Source organism: Cavia porcellus, unplaced genomic scaffold, assembly GCF_034190915.1.
Source record: "Cavia porcellus strain 051 isolate PalLab524CR breed Dunkin Hartley unplaced genomic scaffold, mCavPor4.1 scaffold_4, whole genome shotgun sequence".
Classification (NCBI taxonomy): domain Eukaryota; kingdom Metazoa; phylum Chordata; class Mammalia; order Rodentia; family Caviidae; genus Cavia; species Cavia porcellus.
Genome location: NW_026947487.1, coordinates 69,404,631 through 69,426,001, shown reverse-complemented (window position 1 = coordinate 69,426,001; position 21,371 = coordinate 69,404,631). Strand labels below are relative to the sequence as shown.

Here is a 21,371-nt window from a genome sequence, read left to right as displayed (position 1 = left end):
GATGAAGATATACAAATGGCAAATACATACATAAAGAAATGTTCACCATTATTGGTCATTCGAGAAATGCAAATTAAAACAGCAGTGAGATTTCATCTCACCTCAGAAACAATGGCTGTGGGAAAAAAGGAACACTTCTCCACTGTTGGTGGGGGTGCAGACTGGTGCAACCACTGTGGAAATCAGTATGGAGATTCCTCAAAAAACTAGGATTGGAAGTTTCATTCAATCCAGCTATTCCCCTCCTGGGTATTTTCCCAGAAAAATTGAAAAAATCAGGTCACAGAGATATACGTGCACCTATGTTCACAGCAGCACAATTTATGATAACTAAATCTTGGAAACAACCAAAATGCCCATCAACTACAGAGTGGATGGAAAAAATACAACGGAATACTACTCAACTATAAAAAAGGATGATCTTGAGGCCTTTTAGCTAAATGGAGGCAACTTGAAAATATCCTCATTAGTGAAATAAACAAGACTAATATTACTAAATATCACATTGTCTCTCTAGTGTAAAAAATAATAAAACCTGACAGAATACTGGGATCCAAAACGTATAATAGATATGGTGAAAGTCAAAGGGAAGGAAAGTGCTCTAAAGAGTATAATGGTATGTATAATGTGTAAGATAGATGACCATATTACTGAATCTATGTTGGAACATTGAACAGAAGTATTTGCACTGTCAGTGTTTTAGTGGCTAGCCATTATTTATGCTTTGATTTTGTAACTTTGGCAAGTATTTTTTAAGATGACAATGAGTAATGTATCAACTGGAGATTCTATGATGATAATCTTTTTAAATTAGGTACTGTTCTGCCTTTTCTGTTTTTCTATTTTCTTTCTTTGAAAAAAAAGAGAACAATATGCAGTATAACAACCATTTTTAAATTTCATTCTGTTTTGAAAACCTATATTATTATTGTTTTGAGTTTGATGTTTTTTGCTTTTTGTTTTTCTTTTCTGACTTTTCTCTTTTTAAAATAAAAAAATAATATACTGGCAAACAGGCTACAGCAAATCATCAAGATGATTGTACAGCATGATCAAATGGGATTCATCCCAAGTATATAGGGATGGTACAACCTATATAAATCCATAAATGTAATACACCATATTAACAAAGCCAAGGAAAAAATCATATGATCATCCCAATAGATGCAGAAAAAGTCCAGGACCTATTCATGATAAAAAAAAAAAAAACGTACAAAAACTGGAATAGATGGTCTTTATCTCAATATGATAAAGGTCATCTATGACAAACCAACATCCAACATCATACTAAATGGACAAAAACCGAAAGCTTTCACTAGCATCAGGATCAAGACAAGGATGCCTACTGTCTCCATCTTATTCAACATAGTTCTGGAAACCAGCTGGAGCAATCACACTAGAGAAAGAAATAAAAGGAATAAAGATAGGAAACGAAAAGGTTAAACCATCATTATTTGCGATGACATGATTCTCTACTTAGAAGACCCCAAAAACTCCACCAAAAGACTTCTAGATTTAATAAGCAAATTCAGTAATTCAACACTCAAAAATCAATAGCCTTCTTGTACACAAATAATAAACTCACTGAGAGAGAAATCAGGGGAAAAATATCTTTTAAAAAGTGAAATACCTAGGAATCAATCTAACAAAGAATATAAAAGACCTCTACATAGAAAACTATGTACTCTCAAAAAGGAGATTGAAGAGGATATTAGAAAATGGAGAGATACTGCATGCTCTTCGGTAGAAAGAACCAACATAGTGAAAATGGCCATACTTACAAAACTGTTACACAGATTCAAATACAATCCCAATCAAAATTCTAATAGCATATATCACAGAATTAGAGACAACAATCCAAAAATTCATCTAGAACCAGAAGAGACTGAGAATAGCAAAGGCAATCCTGGGCAACAAAGAGAGGACAGAAGGCATCACAATCCATGACTTGAAATTATACTATAAATTTACTGTGATAAAAACAGTGTGGTGCTGGCAAAAAAAAAAAAAAAAAGACCCAAAGATCAGTGGAACAGATTAGAAGATGCAGAAACAACTCGAGACACACTAAACCACCTTATCTTTGACAACGGTGCCAAACACATTCACTGGAAGAAAGATAGCTTCTTTAATGATGCTGGAAAAACTGGCTCTACACATGCTAAAGATTAAAACTGGACCCATATCTTTCACCATGTACTAAGCTAGAATCAAAATGGATCAAAGATCTTAACATTAAAACAGAAACATTATATCTGCTGTAAAGTAGAGTAGGTAAAACTCTTGAAGACATTGGTATAGGCAAAGACTTTATGAACAAAACCCCGATTGCACAGGAATTATCACAAAGAATCCACAAATAGGATCTCACCCTACTGAAAAGCTTTTGCAAAGCAAGAGAAACCACCAACAGAGTGAAGAGACAACCCACAGAATGGGAGAAAATGTTTTCCAGCTGTTCCTCAGACAAAGGGTTACTATCAAGAACACATAAAGAACTCAAAAAATCATTTCTCCCAGATTTAAAGACCCAATCCAAAAATGGGCATCTGAGATAAATATATACTTCTCATATGAAGAAGTACAAACAGCAAATAAATACATGAAAAAATGTTCAATATCACTGGTCATATCAAAAAATCAACCAGCTGGAGGGGCTAAAAAAAGAACTACTGTTCCCACTGATGGTGGGAATGCAGACTGGTGGAACCACTGTGGAAATCAGTGTGGAGATTCCTGAGAAAACTAGGACTAGAGATTCCTTTCAACCCAGCTATTCCCTCTGGCTATCTTCCTAAAAGAATTAAAAACATCTTATCACAATGATATGCATGCACCCATGTTTATAGCAGCACAGTTTACAATAGCCAGATCTTGAAAGCAACCTAAATGCCCATCTCCTGAGGAATGGATAAAAAAGAAGTGGTATTTTGTACAATGGAGTACTACTCAGCCATAAAAATTATAGCAACATCTAATGTTTTGTTTTAGGGGAGGTGTATGTGCTCTGACACAGCAGGTGAGGTGGGTGTGCTGTGTCCTAGCAGAGTAGGCATTATTCCCTAAGGTTAAAGTGGCTGTGAACTAGTGTCACAGGAACTCAGGGAAGCTGGGGGGAGCAGGTGAGAGTCAGACCTATCATTTCTCAGGTTTTAAGGATAGTAAAGACAAGGGATTGGGCATGGTGATATGACTCCTCATCAAGCTGCTTCAAGATGAGTGGGGGCAAAGTTGTAGGGCTGAAGGAGCAACTGGTGAGAAACAAGGTGGTGAATACTTGAGATGTAAATTGAGGCATCTGTGTCTATATGAAGGTAGACAGGATGGAAAAGAAACCAGGGGCAAATGTATTGGACAAGGAATATTGGAACAATGAGTCTGAGATGGAGTATGAGCCAGGAGCTCTAGGAAGTAATCAGCTAGCCAGGAAGGGTCTGGGACAAGGCCCAATTTTGTAGAACAGTAGCTTTATCACATCGTCTTTTGATGCCATCTTGTATTCAATCCAGACTTGTTGGTGAAGAAACAATAGGTTTTTCTGGAGAAAGGCACAGAGTCTACCACTTTATGGTGAGCATGTATAGACTTAGCAGTGTTTTTTTTAATTTCATTTAAAGAAAGACAAAACAAAACACAAAATGGATAGAAATAATGCATACTTTCAAAGAAAAAAATAAGCAGTAATAAATCACTTGTTGATATTTACATACTGTCCTCTTACAAATAGTTGTTCATGATACAAAAGTGGAACATATAAATGGGAATTCAAACAGTGAGACGGCAAATAGTTCTGTTCAACTATCTAATAAAAACTTAGTAATATGGGTATCAATCCTATACTCTTAAACATAAATGCATTTATCCATATCTTCATTTTTGTTGAGACTAAACAAACCAAAGCAGACTAAAATAATGAGCAAAGAATAATAGTATTGCTGGATTTCACATCATGACACTCCAGAGTCAGCACTGGGTACTGTAGTGCCTTTTTTTCCTTCAAAGTATTTGTTCATCATGTGTCATAAGATCAGTTCTCGTAAACTGTTTATAGGTTTTATACAAGCATGAGTCTTAACATGTATTTCTATCCTTTCTATATTAGAGGGAGAAACAGAACAAAGCAGGACACAACAAAATATATTCCTATAAACACCTAAAACTAAAAAGACATGGGGCTGGGGATTTAGCTCAGCGGCATAAGCACCTGTCTTGCAATCACGTGGTCATAAGTTTGATCCCTGGTACCGATTAAAAAAAAACTAAAAAGACATATAAAACTGCTGTACAAGGAGTTCTATCATGGTTATTGTGTTGTCTCTTGTTATCTTCAATAGAATTGGCTATATCATCAGATATAGTATAATTGAATATATCAGTACATAACAATATTAATAGAAATACAACTTTGTAGATAGTGTAGAACTACAAAAACAGGTAGTAATCAAATCAGAATGGGTATTGTAGTGAATCCTGGTCATTTTCAGTATAGTTGTCTATACTCTCAGACTTGATACTACCAACCTTAACAGTTTTGAATAAAATATGTCAATAACAAGCAGCAATCAAACAAACCAGATTTAACTAAGATCAGTCATGATATAACAGTATAAATCAGACAGGGATCCAGATTAAGTTAATAGGAAATTAAAGATAATTACTGTGCTATATCCTGATATTTTTGGGAGAGCTGTCTGTGCCCTCAGATCTAGTGCTTGCATACAAACTGGGATGAAATAAGTTCCATCTAAGCAGAGTGGTGCGAGTAATATGAGTTTTAATTCCTGATACACTATTAGCAATATCTTCTGCTGTCTTTTTTAAGACTGTTCCTCCCCCTTAACTCCCCCAGGGTATACTGTGCATTTTTGGGTCTCCCCAACACCCTCGGTTTTATATTGTGGGGGCAACCTCCTATTTACCTAAGTAGTTCCGAACCTTCTCACTCCTGGACGTGATCTCTAGTTGTATTTCTTTACTTAATAAAGCCTGTCTTTCCAACCTATCCATAAATACTGGTCCAGTTGCCCCTATTACTCTCTGGTTTCCTATCACATAGAGTACTGTTTTCTCATATTTGATTTTCAGTCCATATACCCATCTTCAGGTTAATTGTATTTCCTATAAAGAGCATTTTGGTGGACCATACCTCTTGATCCACTCTGCCTGCGATTCTCTCTTTTTTTCCTTAATTTAGTGTATCTAAGCCATCTATATTACAAATTATATCTAACTTGCTCTGCCTCATTTCTGTTTTGCTCTTATTCTATCATTAGTTGTCTGTTTGTCTTCTTCATTTCACTTTCTGCTCCATTCATTGAGGCCTCTCTGCCACTGTTCTTGAAATCCTGGTACTTCTTTCTCTCTTTAGAATGCCCTGCAATATTCTCTGTAGAGTTGGATTGGTGGTTGCGAATTCCCCCAGTTCCTCTTTGACTTGGAAGCATCTTGTTTCTCCATTAATTTCTAGAGACAATTTTTTAGGGTACATAAATCTGGGCTGGAGGTTATTTTGTTTCAGAGCTTGGATTATTTTGCTCCAGGCTCTTCTTGACTTGATGGTTTGTGTCAAGAAGTCTGCCATTATTCTAATGGGCCTTGCCTTATAGGTTACCTGTTTCTTGTCTCTGACAGCTTTTAATATTCTGTTCTTGTATTGAATTTCTGGGATCTTGATTATTATATGCCTGGGTGTAGTTCTGTTTTGGTTGTAGGTGGCTTGAGTTCTGTATGCCTCATACATCTGCATATCATTTCCTTTTCCTATGTTTGGCAAGTTTTCCTTAATTATTTTTGTGAATAGCTTTTGTAGTTCCTTTGTTTGTACCCCTGCTTCTTCATTCACATTCTTTATTCTCAAGTTATAGATCCTCTTGTCATCTTCTGGCCTTTGTATTGTTACTGCTTGTTTCCTTATTTTTAAAAAGTTTTTCCTTTCATGATCCCACATTGCAAACCTGTCCTCCAGTTTGGATAATCTATCCTTAGTTTCTTTCAAGCAATTTTGCCAGCTTTCAATGGAATTTTTAATTTCCTGGTAATCTCTTTGAACCTGCTTCATGTATTCTATGTTTTCTTCATATTCTCCATTAAACAGTTCTCCCCTTTTTTTTGTTTCTCCCTTCTTCCATCTGTGTCTTCTTGAGAGGCTTAGCATTTCTTTATTATTCTATTTATATCTTGTTTTACTTGGTTAAATATTTCACTTTTGAACTCATCTATGAGGTCCCGAAGATATCGCTTTATGTCCACTGGTGCTATGTCTGATATTGCTTGTTTTCCGTCCTCAATCTCTTTTGCATTTACCTTTCCTGGATCAGTGTTCTCATGGTTGGAGGCTGGGGACCCTTTCTTGTTGCTTCCTCTTCTCATTTTTTTCCCCTTCCATACAGGTGTATATAGGAGGCCCCAGTTTCTTTCTTTGTTGGTTACAGTTCATCTGAAGTGTGCTGACTAGGTGTTCCTGCCCACTGCAGTATACTATGGAGGTACAAACAGGGGCAGCGTATGCTGGGCCCTCCCCTCCAGGTCAGTCAACCTGCTGCATTCAGGCTTCCCTGCATTAGGGTGCACTGCCAGGCATAGGGACTTGGTTTGAGCTAACCTGTTAGGTCTCAGCTCAGGGCGAGACCCAGGCCAGGCACACCTCACCAATCCTGCTTGAGAAGGGAGCAGCTGACTGAAGTCACCACTGCTCCTTGTTCTCACCAGTCTGCCCGTCCCCAGAATGTTGTCTGTTGGAGCCTCCTTTTTCTGTGGATTGATTTTATTCCTGTCACTCACTGCAGGTCGATGCAGGTTCCCCACCAGCTCAGCTCTCAGTTCGGCTTGCCGACCCCCGACTCAGTATGAGTGAGTCTCCAGGGAGTTGAAGTGGTGGGCTTTCGGTAGCCCGGTAAGTCTCAGCTGCACGAGTTCAAGAGCTGCAGAGGGAGCACCGAGCCTTTAGCTGTTCCAATAGTAGCACCGGGATTGTATGATTAATTGGTTTCTCTCAGCTTAATTTGTTTTTTGGAATCTAAGTTGACTATCTCAGGGAGCTTCTGTAGCCTGCTGTTATCTATTCGCCATCTTTACCAGAACCTAGACTTAGCAGTTTTGAAGCACAACAGCAACCAGTTGAGTTGATTTGATCTTGTAAGTTAATGAATTCAAAAGGTGCCTGCTTATGGGGAGTTCAGCCAGGCAAGATGGACAGCAGGGCAGTTGAGGAGGAGGGTTGTAGCAAGCAGAAGGCATTCACATGTTGCAGAGCAGTGAATTTTATTCTTGGTTGGGAACTGAGGCTATTAGCATGGACAACCATGGGGGTGTGGCTGTTTCTGGGAAGGCCCCCTGCCCCCTTCCAAGTTACTGTTGTTAGGGAATTAATCTGTCTTGAAAGTTGGAGGGTTTGAGATTTGTTTGAAAGAGCTGAGAAATGGTAGAGACTCAGTTTAGCTGACTAGGTGCCATCATTGAAGAGGCATTAACTGAACAACTTAAGATCATTGTTATGGGTAATATGCTAACTAAATTAATAGAAAATGAAAACAGAAGGTGAAGAAGTTGATCTGGGATAGAGAAAACTCATTAAGGTGTCTGAACTAGAGGGCAGTGATTATTTCTGGGAGCAAAGTTAATGGAGAGGATATTCTCATAAGAGAGAAAGGGTAAAGTGAGTGAGTTCAGGAAGGGAGACAGTCATAAAGTCAACAGGTCAGTTTCTGGGAGAAACCTGAAGGGAAGAAGCACCGAATAGCCTTAAAACCCAAAAAGGGTTGAAGGTAGTAATAAGAAGGGCAGGGTGCAAAAGGCAGTGAGAACAGGGATGATGAGGACCACATAGGTTGGCTATCAACTCGCACTGCCAACATTAAATATTTAACTGTAGGTCCCAAGAATGTTACACAGGTGACCCCTGTGTAAGGAAAAATGAAATTGACTCACCCTTAACCAGAAGAGTTCCCCTGGCCTCTTGTGTGGTGATAGGCTAGGGATACAAGAGCCATAGGCCCCATCAATCTTTGATTAGAAGGAGAAGTCTGATTAGGTGAGCAGCAAAGGTCACAGGAATGGATGACCCATTCTTGTTTTGAAGTGGAAACAGTTCATCTTTCAGTGGCCTTTTCAGGTGCAAGGAGACAAGGATTTTGTGGAGCCCTCAGATTTAGATATTGCTTCTCCCAGTGCCCCATTTTGCTGCATTGAAAACACGGCCCAGGGGGTTTAGATTTCTGTTAGAGCTGAAATGTTGTTAAAAACAGATTTATTGGAGGCTCTTCTGCAGACCTGTCCATCAAGTTTTCAGTTTTGGTAGCCCGTTCAGGCAGTAGTCAAGAGATTGATTGGCCGCAGGAATTTGAGGCCCATCCTTGAATATTTTGAGTTTTCCCCTGATATCAGGGACTGCCTGGGAAATGACATAAGTTGAGAAATTATTGACAAGGGATCTAAGTGGGCTTTTAGTGTCTCTGCAAGTTGGGCCATCAGTTGGTGTGGGTTCTTGATAGATTTTCTGGTATTTGTCCAAGTTGATGGACTTGATGGAGGCCTTATTTAGACTGGTGAGAATGTGTTGGATAAAGTCTTGATGTTTTTCCTAGTCTTTATGACTAGGCTCATTGTTCTGCTGAGGATCCTGTCTAGCAATAGCAACTGTCCCAAGGGTCTTTATGATAATTTTGGATGTGGAGTTTATTGGCTGTATGGGTAGCCATCTTCCATTATCCTTCACTGGGGAGGAGAGTGGTAGTGAGAATGATGATTATGAAGGGTCTGATGAGAATGAACTAAGGCAAGTTTCTAGTTGGGAGAGACTAGAGAAGGAGAATGGGATGTTACATGGGTAGAGCCATAAGTTCCAGCAACCTTTTGTGAAGGGTACAGGGTTTTTGAATTGGGGGACCCAGCAGATTCAGCAGGGGTGGTCTTTTGGGAGAAAAACTGGGTCACAGGCAGTGAGGGTGGGGGCAAAGGACAGAGAGGGAAAAATTTGAGTCAGTAAAGAAAGGGATGAGGGTGGAGGGCAAAAAAGACCTACTTGTAGGGGACCTCTTCCCATTTGTCTGAACTCTGGAGAAAGTGATCAAGGTCAGAGAGGATCTGAAAATTGAACAAACCGTGTTTTGGTCAAAAAACCTATTATTTACAACTACTTGTAAGTGGCCCAACCATGTTACAGAAAAAGTGAGACAGGTTATTCAGGCACCTTGCAGGGGTGGAGGTGTATTTAGGAGGGACAGAGGCTGTTCTTCCCATAATGGGTTAGGACTGAAAGTATTCAACAGAAAGAAAGGGTAATCAGCCTCAAAAGGACTGTCATCTAGATGAAGACAAAAACCTGAATGACTGATAAATAGAGCAACCCACATCCAGATAGGTGTCTGGGCCAGAGCTGAAGGTAGGCCTAGTCAGGACTTGGACAGCCAACTGGAGGAATAGACACCCTCAATTCCTCCCCAGGAGAATTTACCCAGTCTTGAGTGGCAGGATTTAGGCAGAGAAGAGGTATACTGGAGGCAATGAATTCCCTGATTCTCACTGTCTAGAAAGGGTAGAGGTTAGAGAGGCCCGTACCAGAGCAGATTCTAGACTACTGTTTCCCAAGTTTTCTGCATCAGATGTTAAATAAACAATGATGACCCAGTGAGGAACATAGCCAGCCTCAATTTAGGGTTCTGGGTGGGTCCACCTGAAGTAACTCAAAAGGAGAGTCCAAACTAAGTTTATTGAGCTGGGTCTTTTTAGGATGGGGTAGGGAAGTTTGTGGGCTGGGTTTAGGTGGCTAATGTTCGTTGTGGCCTATTAAATGAAGCAGGTATGCTGTGTCCTGACAGAGTAAGTATTGTTCCCTGGGCTCAAGTACCTGGGAACAGCCATCTCAGGATTTGGGTGGCGGGGAGCAGAAACAGACTGAGGTCAGACCTATCACCTACTGGGTGATAACATTATGGAATGCCTGTCTAAGGAAGAGTAGTAAGTACTTCACTCAATAAAATCCAAATAAATTTCCCTGCATAGTTGTTTCTTGGAGACCTTGACTAACAAGTAAGTAATTTGACAAATGACCTTAAACCATCTGGGGTAATAGGCCTCTAAGTCCCAATAAATTTTTCTCCTAACCATTGCAAGTAGGGCAGGTAGGGCTCAGTCCTTGCAAAGAACTGAGCAAAGTCTGATGGGCAAAGAATATAATAAGTGACACTCCAAGAACTGAGGCTAGATCATATTCCTAGGGAAAGAGACCAAACAAACTGGGAAGGCCATCTGAGCTGCTGTTAGATTAAGAGAGCTAGAATTCTGGACCTCACTGCTGCCAGTAGCCTGAGTGGTACCTTGCTTTAGAAACTTGAGCTCAGGAACTCTCCCTTTAGCCATGGTGTTCCCTTCCTATGTCCAAAGCTCCCCTGCATTTCTGCTAACCCACATCAGAAGAGGATACTAGTTTCCTGGTGGGTGAAAGCTTCACTATAAGAAGTCGTTTAGCAGCTATAAACCATATATCATTTTAGATAGGAGACAAACTTTAAGCCAAAATTATCATATGATTACAGTAACCAGGTAAGATGGAAAAACAACCTCAAAAGGCCCTAGGAAAATAATACCTACAGGCATCCCTAGGACCCAGGAAGCTTGTGACAGATAGGTGAGAAGGACTGGAGTTGTGCCCTTTCTGTGCACTGCAGGCCTTTAAAACATGGAAGCCACTTGCTTCCCTTCCCCATCCCACATGGTAGGACACACTAGGCTCCTCCAACTTTTAGTTCTCTGACAAACACTCATTTTTCTAGAGGCTTATGTGTCTCTAGCTACTGAAAAGATATCCTTCATGGCAAAAATGAAGTTATAAGATATAAACCTGAATGATGCATAGAAGTTTTATCACTTCTTAATGTATTGTCATAGCAGGGCCCAGGGATCTGGAGGTCTCCTGTAGCACAACACCCTCTCCAGGTTCTAGCCCTACACCCAGGAAAAGAGTGTAAGGATGGGGCTGACTCAAAGCTAAAGAAGGTCTCTCAAATGAAAAATAAAGTCAGGCCATCAGGGATACAGAAGGAGCAACTTGGAAACAAAAGTAATGTGAAACAGGTTTGTTTATAAGATGGCAAAGGAAGAGACAGAGCTGTTGTATGACAAACTACACTTGCAGAAGTTCAAGTGAACTTCTCAATGTGGTGGCTTTGCACTGGCCATACTTATAGGGGTTCTAAGCTAATCAGGGTCTTAGCCTTTGTTTTAATGGTTATAGAGTTTTCATTGAATACTGTTTCTAGGCCAGTTCTTAGTCTTTGTTCCTGGGACAGGCTGTTTCTGAGGGAGCTGTTGTTGGATGAGAATGGGATTTGGGGGATTTTTTAGTGAATGCAAGATCTCTAAAAATAACTGTCCTACACCAGCAAAGTTTCACAAGAGGAAATTTCTAGTAAATAGGTGATCATTTATTCTATAGCTGTCTGCAGTCATGTCTGTTAGACACTGCTCATCTCTCCTAACTGACCCTACACTCGTGGCATTTAACATCCTAACCTGTCCACAAAACAGGCAAAGAAGTCACAAAAATGGCAAAGAGAAATAGCAAGAGAAAAGGAGCATAAAATCTTCCCCAAAAGAGGGCTTGCCCTCTATTGTTATGATGAGTGATGGAGTTCTTAGATGGGCTTCAAGATTCTTCTGTGTGATGAACAAATTGGACATGGTACTTCACAATAAGGAAAAAGCAACAAATTTTGTTTGTTTGTTTGTTTGAGACAAGGTCTCCTGTATAGTTCAGACTGTCCTTGAACTCACTGTGTAGTGCAGGCTATCCTTGAACTTGTCCTTACAAGTCCTTCTACCTCAGCCTTCAAAAAGTGCTGGGATGATAGGCATGTACCACCATGCCAAGCAACAAAATTAATTTAGGCAACAGTACACTCAAAAGTGAGCAGGCTCATACCAATGAAAAGGAAAGTGGCCTGACTGCTGAAGGTACTGGGTTTACAGGCATTTAAAAATTGTACTGGGCCAAGGGCACTTCCCGTTGGGTTTTTGAAGGTGTGACTGACAGAGTGCTGAGTTATGTCAATTGTATCTAATGTGAAAACCCTTTCTCATAATTCACTTTGTTATAATTAGATATCTGAGATTCAGTCATTATGCATGAAACTGCAGTGAGCTCCAAGTGAGGAAAGGTTAACTATACTTCATGCTGGAGAACTGGCACACATGCTTTTTTGGTTTGGAATTTCAGACTTTTCCAAGGCAGGCCCAGGGGTCTTTGTCTTTCTTGTCTCTGCCTCCAAGAGATAAATCATAAGACAGAGGTTTGGGGGTTGGCCCTGAAGCATTGTGCAGATTCAGATGAGTAGAGGCAAATGGTTCCATAGCCCCATTTGTATTTTCTATCTATATTACTGAAATTCTAAGTATGCATCACCACATCCAGCTCAGATTTCATTTTAAGTACTGAGTTTAAATTTTTTTCCTATACAGGTATCATGACTAAAATATCTAGATGATACAGATTTTTTTTTTTTTAGTTTTCACTTATAGAAATATAGTCAAATCATTTCTTTGCATTAACCACTTAACCTAAGTGGTTACCGTAAGGAGTAACCTAACTGGTTTACCTAACCAGATAAACCTAACCAGTTTACGATAAGTGTGACTTGGGCAGCGCATTTGTTTACATATTGACTATTCCAAGCATCCACTTGGGCAGGTGTCAATTCCATGTGTAGTTCAGGCAGCTCAGTTTGCAACCCACTATATAGGAAGCCTCAAACTTAGGGCAGTCTTCCTGCCTCAGCCTCCCAAATGCTGGGATTACAAGGATGCACCACCATGCCTGGTTTATTATTATAATGAAATATTTATGTACCTTCCGAGCCATACATTATGGAACTCATTTGTTATTTATTCAAAACTAGGGGGTTCAGGAAGTCATTTACAATTTAGATTAGGTCTAATAGACCAAATAATTAAAAAATACAGATAGTGAAATGCTAATTTTTCTGTTATATTATAAAAATGAACAAAAATGATATTTTTGGTCATCCTGTATTTAAATAATAGGACTGGTAAGTGGTTAAGTCTTTTTAAGAGCAGAATATATTTGGTTAAGTTTCTTATTATATGTTTTGCCCATGTGACTGCAGTCCATTTTTCTTCATTGAAAGGAGGAAAAAAATCAGCCTTTAAGTATGTAATTTCCTTTATGTGCAAAATAGGCATTTTTCTTCTGGTTGAGACTCTCGAGATACCTAAATATGATAGTTTTTCCTAATGGAAATAGAGGTGGAACTTCAGCCTGTTAGCCTAGGTGTGTTTAGATTCTGTTGACACTTAAAAAGTAGCAATAGTTACTAACCATATCAAATGTTTGTAATGACCATGTTACCCTGAAAATAATTTCGCTGAGCTATAGTTAAGTCTCAGTTCTTTTGATTCCTTGTTTAAATAGATTCCCCCTTCTCCTCCCCCCCCCCTTTTTTTTGTAACTTAGGTGAGGAGAACCAGAAGCTTGAAGACCCAGGTAAGACATTATCTTAAACTATTCCCTTGTCCACTGCCATTTCTCGAATTTTTCTGAGTATAAAGTTAACTTAACTTTCAAGTGGAATGATTTTTTTTTAACTAAATAGTTCTTCTATTTTACGCTTGGGAATAAAAAGGCAGCACTCACTATATTACTTGGTAAATGAATCATCTTTTTCTTACTTGTTGAGACTAGCTACAAGATTAGGAAGAGATGAGGACTCAGTGTCACAGGACTGTCTTGAGGTTTCTGCAGCTGAGATAAGGAACATAACCTACTCTAAACATAGGATGTTTAGAGGTTCAGTGACAGTGACTCTCACAGTAAAAGAATTTTCAAACTAGTCAGTAAGAGGCAGGAGAGAGGTTTTGTTAGGCCAAAATTAAAGAAACAATAGTAGGGGGGAAGAGGGAGAGGGAGGGACCTCGGGTGTGTTTAGCTCAGTGGCACAAGTGCCTGCCTGGCAAGCATGAAGTCATGTTTGATCCCTGGTACCCAAAGAGAGAGAGAGAGAGAGAGACAGAGAGACAGAGAGACAGAGAGAGACAGAGATCTAGGATGTATGAATTCCTGTTGTCTGTCAGGTTACTCATCAGGCAAGCTATGTCAGAATGGAAACTATTTACATGTATTTGAAGTTGAGATATGCTGCCCAACAATACTGGTGCTTCCTAGGGGATGTGGGAAGTGTAATTTACAGCTAAAAAGGACAGTTTCAGAGCCTAATTTATATAGGCTTTCTGTTTCTTTAAGACCTTTGGGGTGTGTGTGTGTTTTATTTATTTATTTATTAGTAATTTTCACTCAAAAAAGGAAAAAGGATTATGTAATTTTTGAGTCCTAAAGTTGCTGGGGGGTTTTATGTGTGTGTGTGTTTGTTCTGTCCTTTTGAGACAGGGTTTCAGTATGTAGCCTGGAACTTGCTGTGATCTTTGTGCCTCAGCCGACCAAGTGCTGGGATTATAGCACCATGCCCAGAGCTGCTGTTTTTCTTAAAAGTATAGTTTTAAAACCCCAATTTCTTTGCCATCTTTCTGCCTATTTTTAAAAATTGTTTCTCTTCTACCTCACTAGGACTAAGAACATTACTAAGCATGGAAAAGCTAGAATGGGGTGTGGGAAACTTCATTTATTGTTTTTTATGTTCCATGCAATGTACCAACCATTTTTATGTAGTTATTTGTGTTAATCTGCATTCCTTATATAAATGAGGACTTCCAAGTTCACAATGATTAAGAACCTGGCCAAAGTCATAGAACTAACAACTTTAATGTCAGTGGAGCTAAATTAAGCACAGACTTTAGCATGGTATAGTTTCATGTAAAAATGGATGTTTTAGGTCTGTCTCATAAAGATTGGAGAAATAAGGATTAATTCCTGGAAGTTCTTGAAATCTAGCTTACAGTTTGAACTTCATCTTGTTTAAGAATGAAGAGCTGTTGAAAGTGTTTTGTTGTTGTCATTTTTCCCTTTGAGGGCGCTGGTGGTAAAGGAATTATGTAAACAAAGGGAGCATTAACAGTGCAAAATGAACTAACCAGTATTCATTTCTGCATTTAGGTGTGAAAATTAGTGAGCCCCCTGAAATACCTGGTAAGATGGCTTTCTGACAATTCTCTTGAGCTCAAATATGAGGTGGAAATTAATCTCCCAGGATTAAAGAGAATATTTTTCTTATAAATGTGTGCTGGTCATCTAAAAAGATTTTGGTAGATGTCTTAGTTACTTCCTTGTCACGGGACAAAATACCCAACACCCACAAGTAGTAGGAGAGGTATCTTTTTGTTTATTTATTTTTAACTTTTTGGTACCAGGAATTGAACTCATGACCTCATGCTTGCCAGGTAGGCAGTGTGCCACTGAGCTATTGATAGGGTTTTCGGCGTGATAAAAGAGAGAATGTAAAATTAAAAAAGCTTTTATTCTAAGGTCGCGGAGAGAACTCCATGACCGCGGGAGCCTGGCTTTCTCTGCCAGAAATGTGGGGCATGGAACATACATATAATTTCCTACTGGGGTGGCGCTTAGGGCAGCATTGTTGACGTTGGGGTGGTCCTTAGGGCGGGCATTGCTGACAGCTGAAGCAGCCTATTGGAATTTTCTTCTCGCAAACAGGAGCTAAGGAAGAAGCAGGAAGTGGTAGGCATTCCCGCTTTGGCCTTCCACCTCGTTAGACCACCGCCATAGTTTCTACTGGGGCAAGAACCTTTCAGCTATATCCCCGGCTGAGAGGGAGTTGGCTTTGCTGGAAATTAGATGTACCTTCCTGGTTTTACAGCTAAAGTTACTCAGTAGAAACTTCCACTTCTTACATAAGCTGTTGGCTTTGTTCTGGGGTCTCTAGGTAACAAAACACAGTATTATCCTGGCATAACACACAGTAAGGTGCTATGGCAGAAGACTCCCTTGGTGTGGGGCTTAAGGAAGGGCTTATGGAGCCACAGCTTTTCAGTCAAAATCTGCAAACTATAGCTCAGGGGAAACTTGGGGGCTTGGTATCTGAATTTCATCAGACAAAAATTTGAAAATTGTACTTATTGGACCAAATTGCAAGCCACTGAAAAGTTTTTTCTCATTTAGGAATGAAAACTCCACAACCTTTTCCTCTACCTGGTAAGCAATAGTTGGCATGCCAGAAGGGAAAATGGTGTTTTGGGAGGTATAGACATGAACCATCACCAAAAAACATGTAGAATGGCTAAGTACTTTTATAAGATTACATAAATGAATGAAGTACTTAGATCTTTGACCAGATATTTGTTTGTTCCTCGGTACTTGTGGTTCCTCAAGTGTTTTTTCCAGTATGTTACCACAGCAATATTTAATCTATTACATAAAACTATTACATTGCATATTTTTAAGCTGAGAATTGAGGAGAGGCCATTGAGAGACACTGAGCTTCTGTGATTAAGAGAAACTGAACAGTGACTTCAGTCAGGTTCTTCAGAGTTTTATGCTTACAGGGAAGGGGAAGAAAAGCTACTCAAACTAATTTTCATTCCTGAGACAAGTAGAAGTAAGAAAAGAGGAATGATTTTTTACAAGAGAGCTTTGAATAGTCACAGCACCTGTATGCCTCAGAATGTTTTTCTTTCAAATGTTGTGGACATTTGTCATACTACCTCATGGAAATAACATCACATTTACATCATGAGACTTTCACAGGGTAGTCGCTTATACAGTGCTTAAAATCCTTTCTCCTGAGTTTATGTAGTGCTTTGAAAATAAGTTTTAAAAGTTTTGTTATTATGGAAATAATGATTATGTTAAATTAATTTTTAGGATTGCTAAATTGTAACTATCCATAGTGCTGAGCCTTGTCCAACTTGACTGTCTGCGGATACTGCATGTTGTGTACAGAAACAGCACTTCAGTTTGTTACATAAAGCATAGATAGAAGCTCAGAGGGTCCAGCAACTCTTTCATATTGACTCAGTTTAGCAGTGATGCCTTTATTTGGCCACTTTAAAGTCAACTAGTGCTTCTGATGACACACCTTCTCTGTCTACATCCCTTCTTTTCTCTAGATCTGAGTTTATAGTTCTCTGGTTGAGATTTTAGTACTCATACTGTGTAGCCACTGAGCAGAGTTTGGGGAATGAACATGAGATATGTAGAGAGAACTGGCTTCAGGAAGTTGGTACCCTTTCTTCTATATAACTTTTTCTATATAACTTCGTATGTTACTTTACTTTTTTGTACCTCTGCTTTTATGTCTGTAGAAAGACATTTCTATCTTTAGGGCTAAGGACCTCATGTAATAAACTACCTGAATATTAGTAAAGTAATAGTAAATGGTAACTGACATTATTGTTATCTGAAAACATTTTTTTTTTTCATTTAGAAATAAAAGTGTTACAACCGGATGAAAACTCAGGTAATGAATTCTTTATTGGAATGGAGGCACCACTGGGTTCTAAGTCCTTTACCATAATCATTTAGTTCAGTTGTAAGGAGTTTGGGGAAAGCATCTGTGCTATGTAGTTTTGACATTCTAGTCTACATGCTAGAGGAAAAAAAATATTGAGAACTCCTTTTAGTGTGAGTGGTGGGCCACTATTATGGTTCTTAAACAGAAAAAAAGGTACTTGACCTAAAATTGAAACAGTTACCATCCAACTGCCCTTGTCTATTCCATAATAAAGCAGGAGGCTTCCCAGAGTGAACTGAAACTGGGAGGAAATTCTCAGACACAGGAATGGCACATCAAAGAAGTGTGAATGAGAAAGTACACAGCATGCCAATATTGGGACCAGCCATTCTGTGCTCCTCTCTCTGAGTTCCCGTCCTCCAATAAGCCACTGGCTTGTACTGTATTGTGCCCACTCCTGGAAAGCTATGTGTATGTAGTGCAGGCTTTGAAAAAGGCAAAGTAACAGAGTACCTAGAATCACATTTAACCCATTTAAGATAGTGCATATACCTCTAAACCTAGTATCCTTCTTTCCGGCCCACTCTCAGAGATAATCAAGTTTCTTTAATCTTTAATTAGATCTTTCGCTTCTGGATAGATGTATAATGCAATTAATGCAAAATCTGTTTATATTTTAGAAGACAGACATCAAGAAAACATGGATAATCCTAGTAAGAAATATTTCAATTGATAAATGTTTGTGCAATATAGGCAAAACTATTTTCCTCAGTAAAAAAATTTAAGAGTTCAAGAGTTGAGATTAAGCATCATAACCAAATGTTTTAACTTTCTTAATCATTTCTGCTGCAGTTTAGAACAGTTCTGTCTTCTCAACCTGATTTTCCTTTATAACAAATATTTGATAAAATTTATTGCAGAATTACAGTAAATGCTAAGATTTAATGAATGCTTAATGAAGTAGGCAGATGGTTAGGTTTACACAAATAAATAAATTTGGATTTAAGAGATTGGAAGCTGTACAACAAATACTAGAAAATAAAAATGAAACCGTGGGCACTACATAAAAACTAGTATTGTGTTTTTTAAACTATCTGAAAATATTTTGCTTCTGTGTAAAACTGATTCTGGGTTTGATAGGTTTTAAACATGTTTAGCAGTATATTTGAAAGTTGTACAGGAATTAAGTCAATTTTTCATTGTATGAGACTATCCTGAGTATTTCAGAAAATCAGTATGTTTTATGTCTACCCCATTGTTAGGACAACTGTAAAACAATTCTTTGACAGTTGTCCAGATTTCTCTCTCAAAGTAGAAGACTTTAGCCTTGAGAATCAGTGGTCTACAATAACATAATGCGTGAGTGCATCTTGCCTCTTTTCTTATGTATACATGTAACTGCATTTTATAGCTATACCAAGTAAATTGATATGAAGGCTTTTAGAAAACAAAACAATAGCTGCATTTAGAAATCTGACTGGTTATTCGATTTGTATAAACTTTCAGTCAATTTCCTCCTATTATGTAATCTGTTTAAACAAAAATAGCCATAACTTAGGTATCTGAGTTTAGAGCACAATGAAAGATTATACTATAGATGGACCCTACTATTCCTTGTACTTGTCTGGATAAACGAGAAGCACTTTTTACCAGAGCTGCATAAATATAGAGAAAAAAAATTTGGGGGGGGGGGGTCAGATTCTGAGGACATGTATTTTAAAATTCATCTATGTCCAATTGTATACTGGCAGCTGTTTGAATGTGTATGAACTATATTGTATATGAACTATAGAAGAGTTAAACTTTACCTTGCATATATATACAGAAATCAAAACAGAAATATTGCTGGAAACTCTGGAGAACTTGAACAAAAAATAATAATTGTCTTGGCTATGTAAAGAATAAAAACCCAGTGCAGTCCTAGATAAAGCCAAGAGCAGCATTTCCTGATGATGTATGTACAGAAATACAGCATGAAATCTGTAATGAGTTACATTTATTTGAAAGTTGTTCCTATTTGAGAGTACTGTAGTTCAGTAAATGTCCAGCTGTTTCAGTGTTGCTGCTTACATGTTTAGGACATATGGTATAGATGGATGACACTTCATACCAAAAATGTGTGACATGTATTCTCTTTAACAGCTCCAGGTCCAGGTCCAGTTCTTGTTCCAGGTCCCAAAACTCATCCTTCTGCATCCTCTGGCAGTAGGCTGCTTCCACCGCTTGGGGCATTCATCATTTTAATCAGTGCTTCTGCTGTAAATCTTTTTGTTGTTCCATAGTTTGATATATTTTTAAAAATCTTATTCTTCACTTGCAATGCACTGCTGTAATCCCACAGGAGAGCAAAAAGAGAGATGTATTTTTTTCATTTGTTGGCCAGAGTCACTTTGTAAAATGAGAATTGTATATTTGTTATTTGTTTTGGCAGTTCATAAAGTTGTCCAGATATGGCACAAAATTAACTTTTCATTTATTTGTATTAAGCTTATGATTTTTTAAAAAAAAACCTAAAACTGTATTCTCTTGATTGGATCCAATAAAAGACTAAGATTGCAAGGTACTTCTGTAGACTTGCCAGTATTTGCCCAATTGTAGTATTAGTGGCTAACATAAACTTAATCAAGAATTTTAAAGACGCTGTAACCTCTTTAAAGGAAAAAAACTGCCGTGAAATAGTATCATTCCTATTCCTTCAGTCTCACTCATTTCAATATATAGTTCTACTTTTTATAAACCAAATAGATTAGTCTCTATCATGTTAATCAAGAAGTTAAGATACTGAATATGTATGCTGAACAAGGAAAAGTGAAGTTCATAGTACCTTTTCCTGAGGTATTATGGTGAAGTGACTGATATAGGGATTGTAACTGATGTTTATATTTTGCCAGTGTTTCAAAAAGCATTTAAGCTATAGAAATCTAAACTAAGTGTTAAGGATTCAGTGTGCTTTGCCAACTACCTCTCATTCAAAATTCTGAGGGAAGCCAGTTGAAGCTTAAAAACAGAACTTCAGTAAATTTTTACACACCTTAGTACTAGGTCTTTCTTCCTCCCATCTAAATTTAGAACTTGATGTCTTAGTCTGTTTCTCACAGCTCTGGAAACTAGGCAAAACCAAGATCTAGGTGCTGGCAGATAGATTTGGCTTCTGTTGATGGTCTCGTTGGCTTATAAAGGGAAATACCTTCTCACAGTCCTCAAATATTGCAAGGGACAAGATGGGTAGGATACTAATTCTATTCTTTTACGTCTCCACCTCATGATTGGATCCTCTCTAAAAAGCCCAACTCTTAATGTAGTGATACTTTAGTTAGCAAACGTAATTCATTCCAAATTCATATTTGAACACTGAAAAATTCAACAATTGAACTTATTTTTCCTGTAAGGAATAATAGAAAAACAAGTAACTAGTTCTGAGACCCAAAAACTACTTATAAATTCACTTTTTCAGGTCTTTAACCAATTTTGCAATGACTTCTTTTATCGTAGTTCTGTTTTCCTCTTAGCTTTACTGCTGGTGTTTCTTTTTGGAGCCATAGTTATGATAGTTTCCGTAAATAAAGTGCAAAATAAAATAAAACCAGCACAATGAGGAATGTTTCACCCACTCTACAGTATATGCTGTATCCTGGGTGAGAGCAATGCTTAGACTGAAATGTCTGTAGAGAGACAGACAGAAAGTATGACAGCTATACAGGTTTTATCAAGTCAGATTTTTGGTTGACTGCCAAGCAGTTTCTAACACTAAGCAGATTTTCTTTTTCAAACTTTGCTGTCCAAGTAGTGGAAAGTTTGCACTTGGAGCAATTTGACCACCGAGGTATCACTGTACTGTCATACTGGATGTCAGAATTTCAACATGAATTTTTGGAGACAAACATTTAGTCTATAGCATACGATCACTTGCTTGGAATACACCTATGGTACTACTACGGCTGTAGTTATTTAATCAGCTATATGATCAAGGACCAAAGACTTGCCTTACTCATTCAGTTACCA

At 38.3% G+C, this 21,371-nt stretch overlaps 1 protein-coding gene across 7 annotated transcripts in view; it reads left to right on the top strand.

Moving 5' to 3' along the window:
• The window catches only part of Art3 (ADP-ribosyltransferase 3 (inactive)), a 145,589-nt gene extending 125,657 nt beyond the window's left edge, over positions 1 to 19,932 (top strand). For 4 of the 7 annotated variants that reach the window (XM_063247243.1, XM_063247244.1, XM_063247245.1 and 1 more), the window contains 6 exons: positions 13,466 to 13,495; positions 15,059 to 15,091; positions 16,079 to 16,111; positions 17,343 to 17,375; positions 18,050 to 18,082; positions 19,512 to 19,932. In XM_063247243.1, coding sequence (XP_063103313.1) covers positions 13,466 to 13,495; positions 15,059 to 15,091; positions 16,079 to 16,111; positions 17,343 to 17,375; positions 18,050 to 18,082; positions 19,512 to 19,651 — 302 coding nt within the window. In that variant the 3' untranslated portion in view covers positions 19,652 to 19,932. The remainder of the gene's footprint in view (positions 1 to 13,465; positions 13,496 to 15,058; positions 15,092 to 16,078; positions 16,112 to 17,342; positions 17,376 to 18,049; positions 18,083 to 19,511) is intronic. The other 3 variants (XM_063247246.1, XM_013141512.2, XM_063247247.1) reach the window with 3 other exon arrangements.
• The last annotated feature ends 1,439 nt before the right edge of the window (positions 19,933 to 21,371 follow it).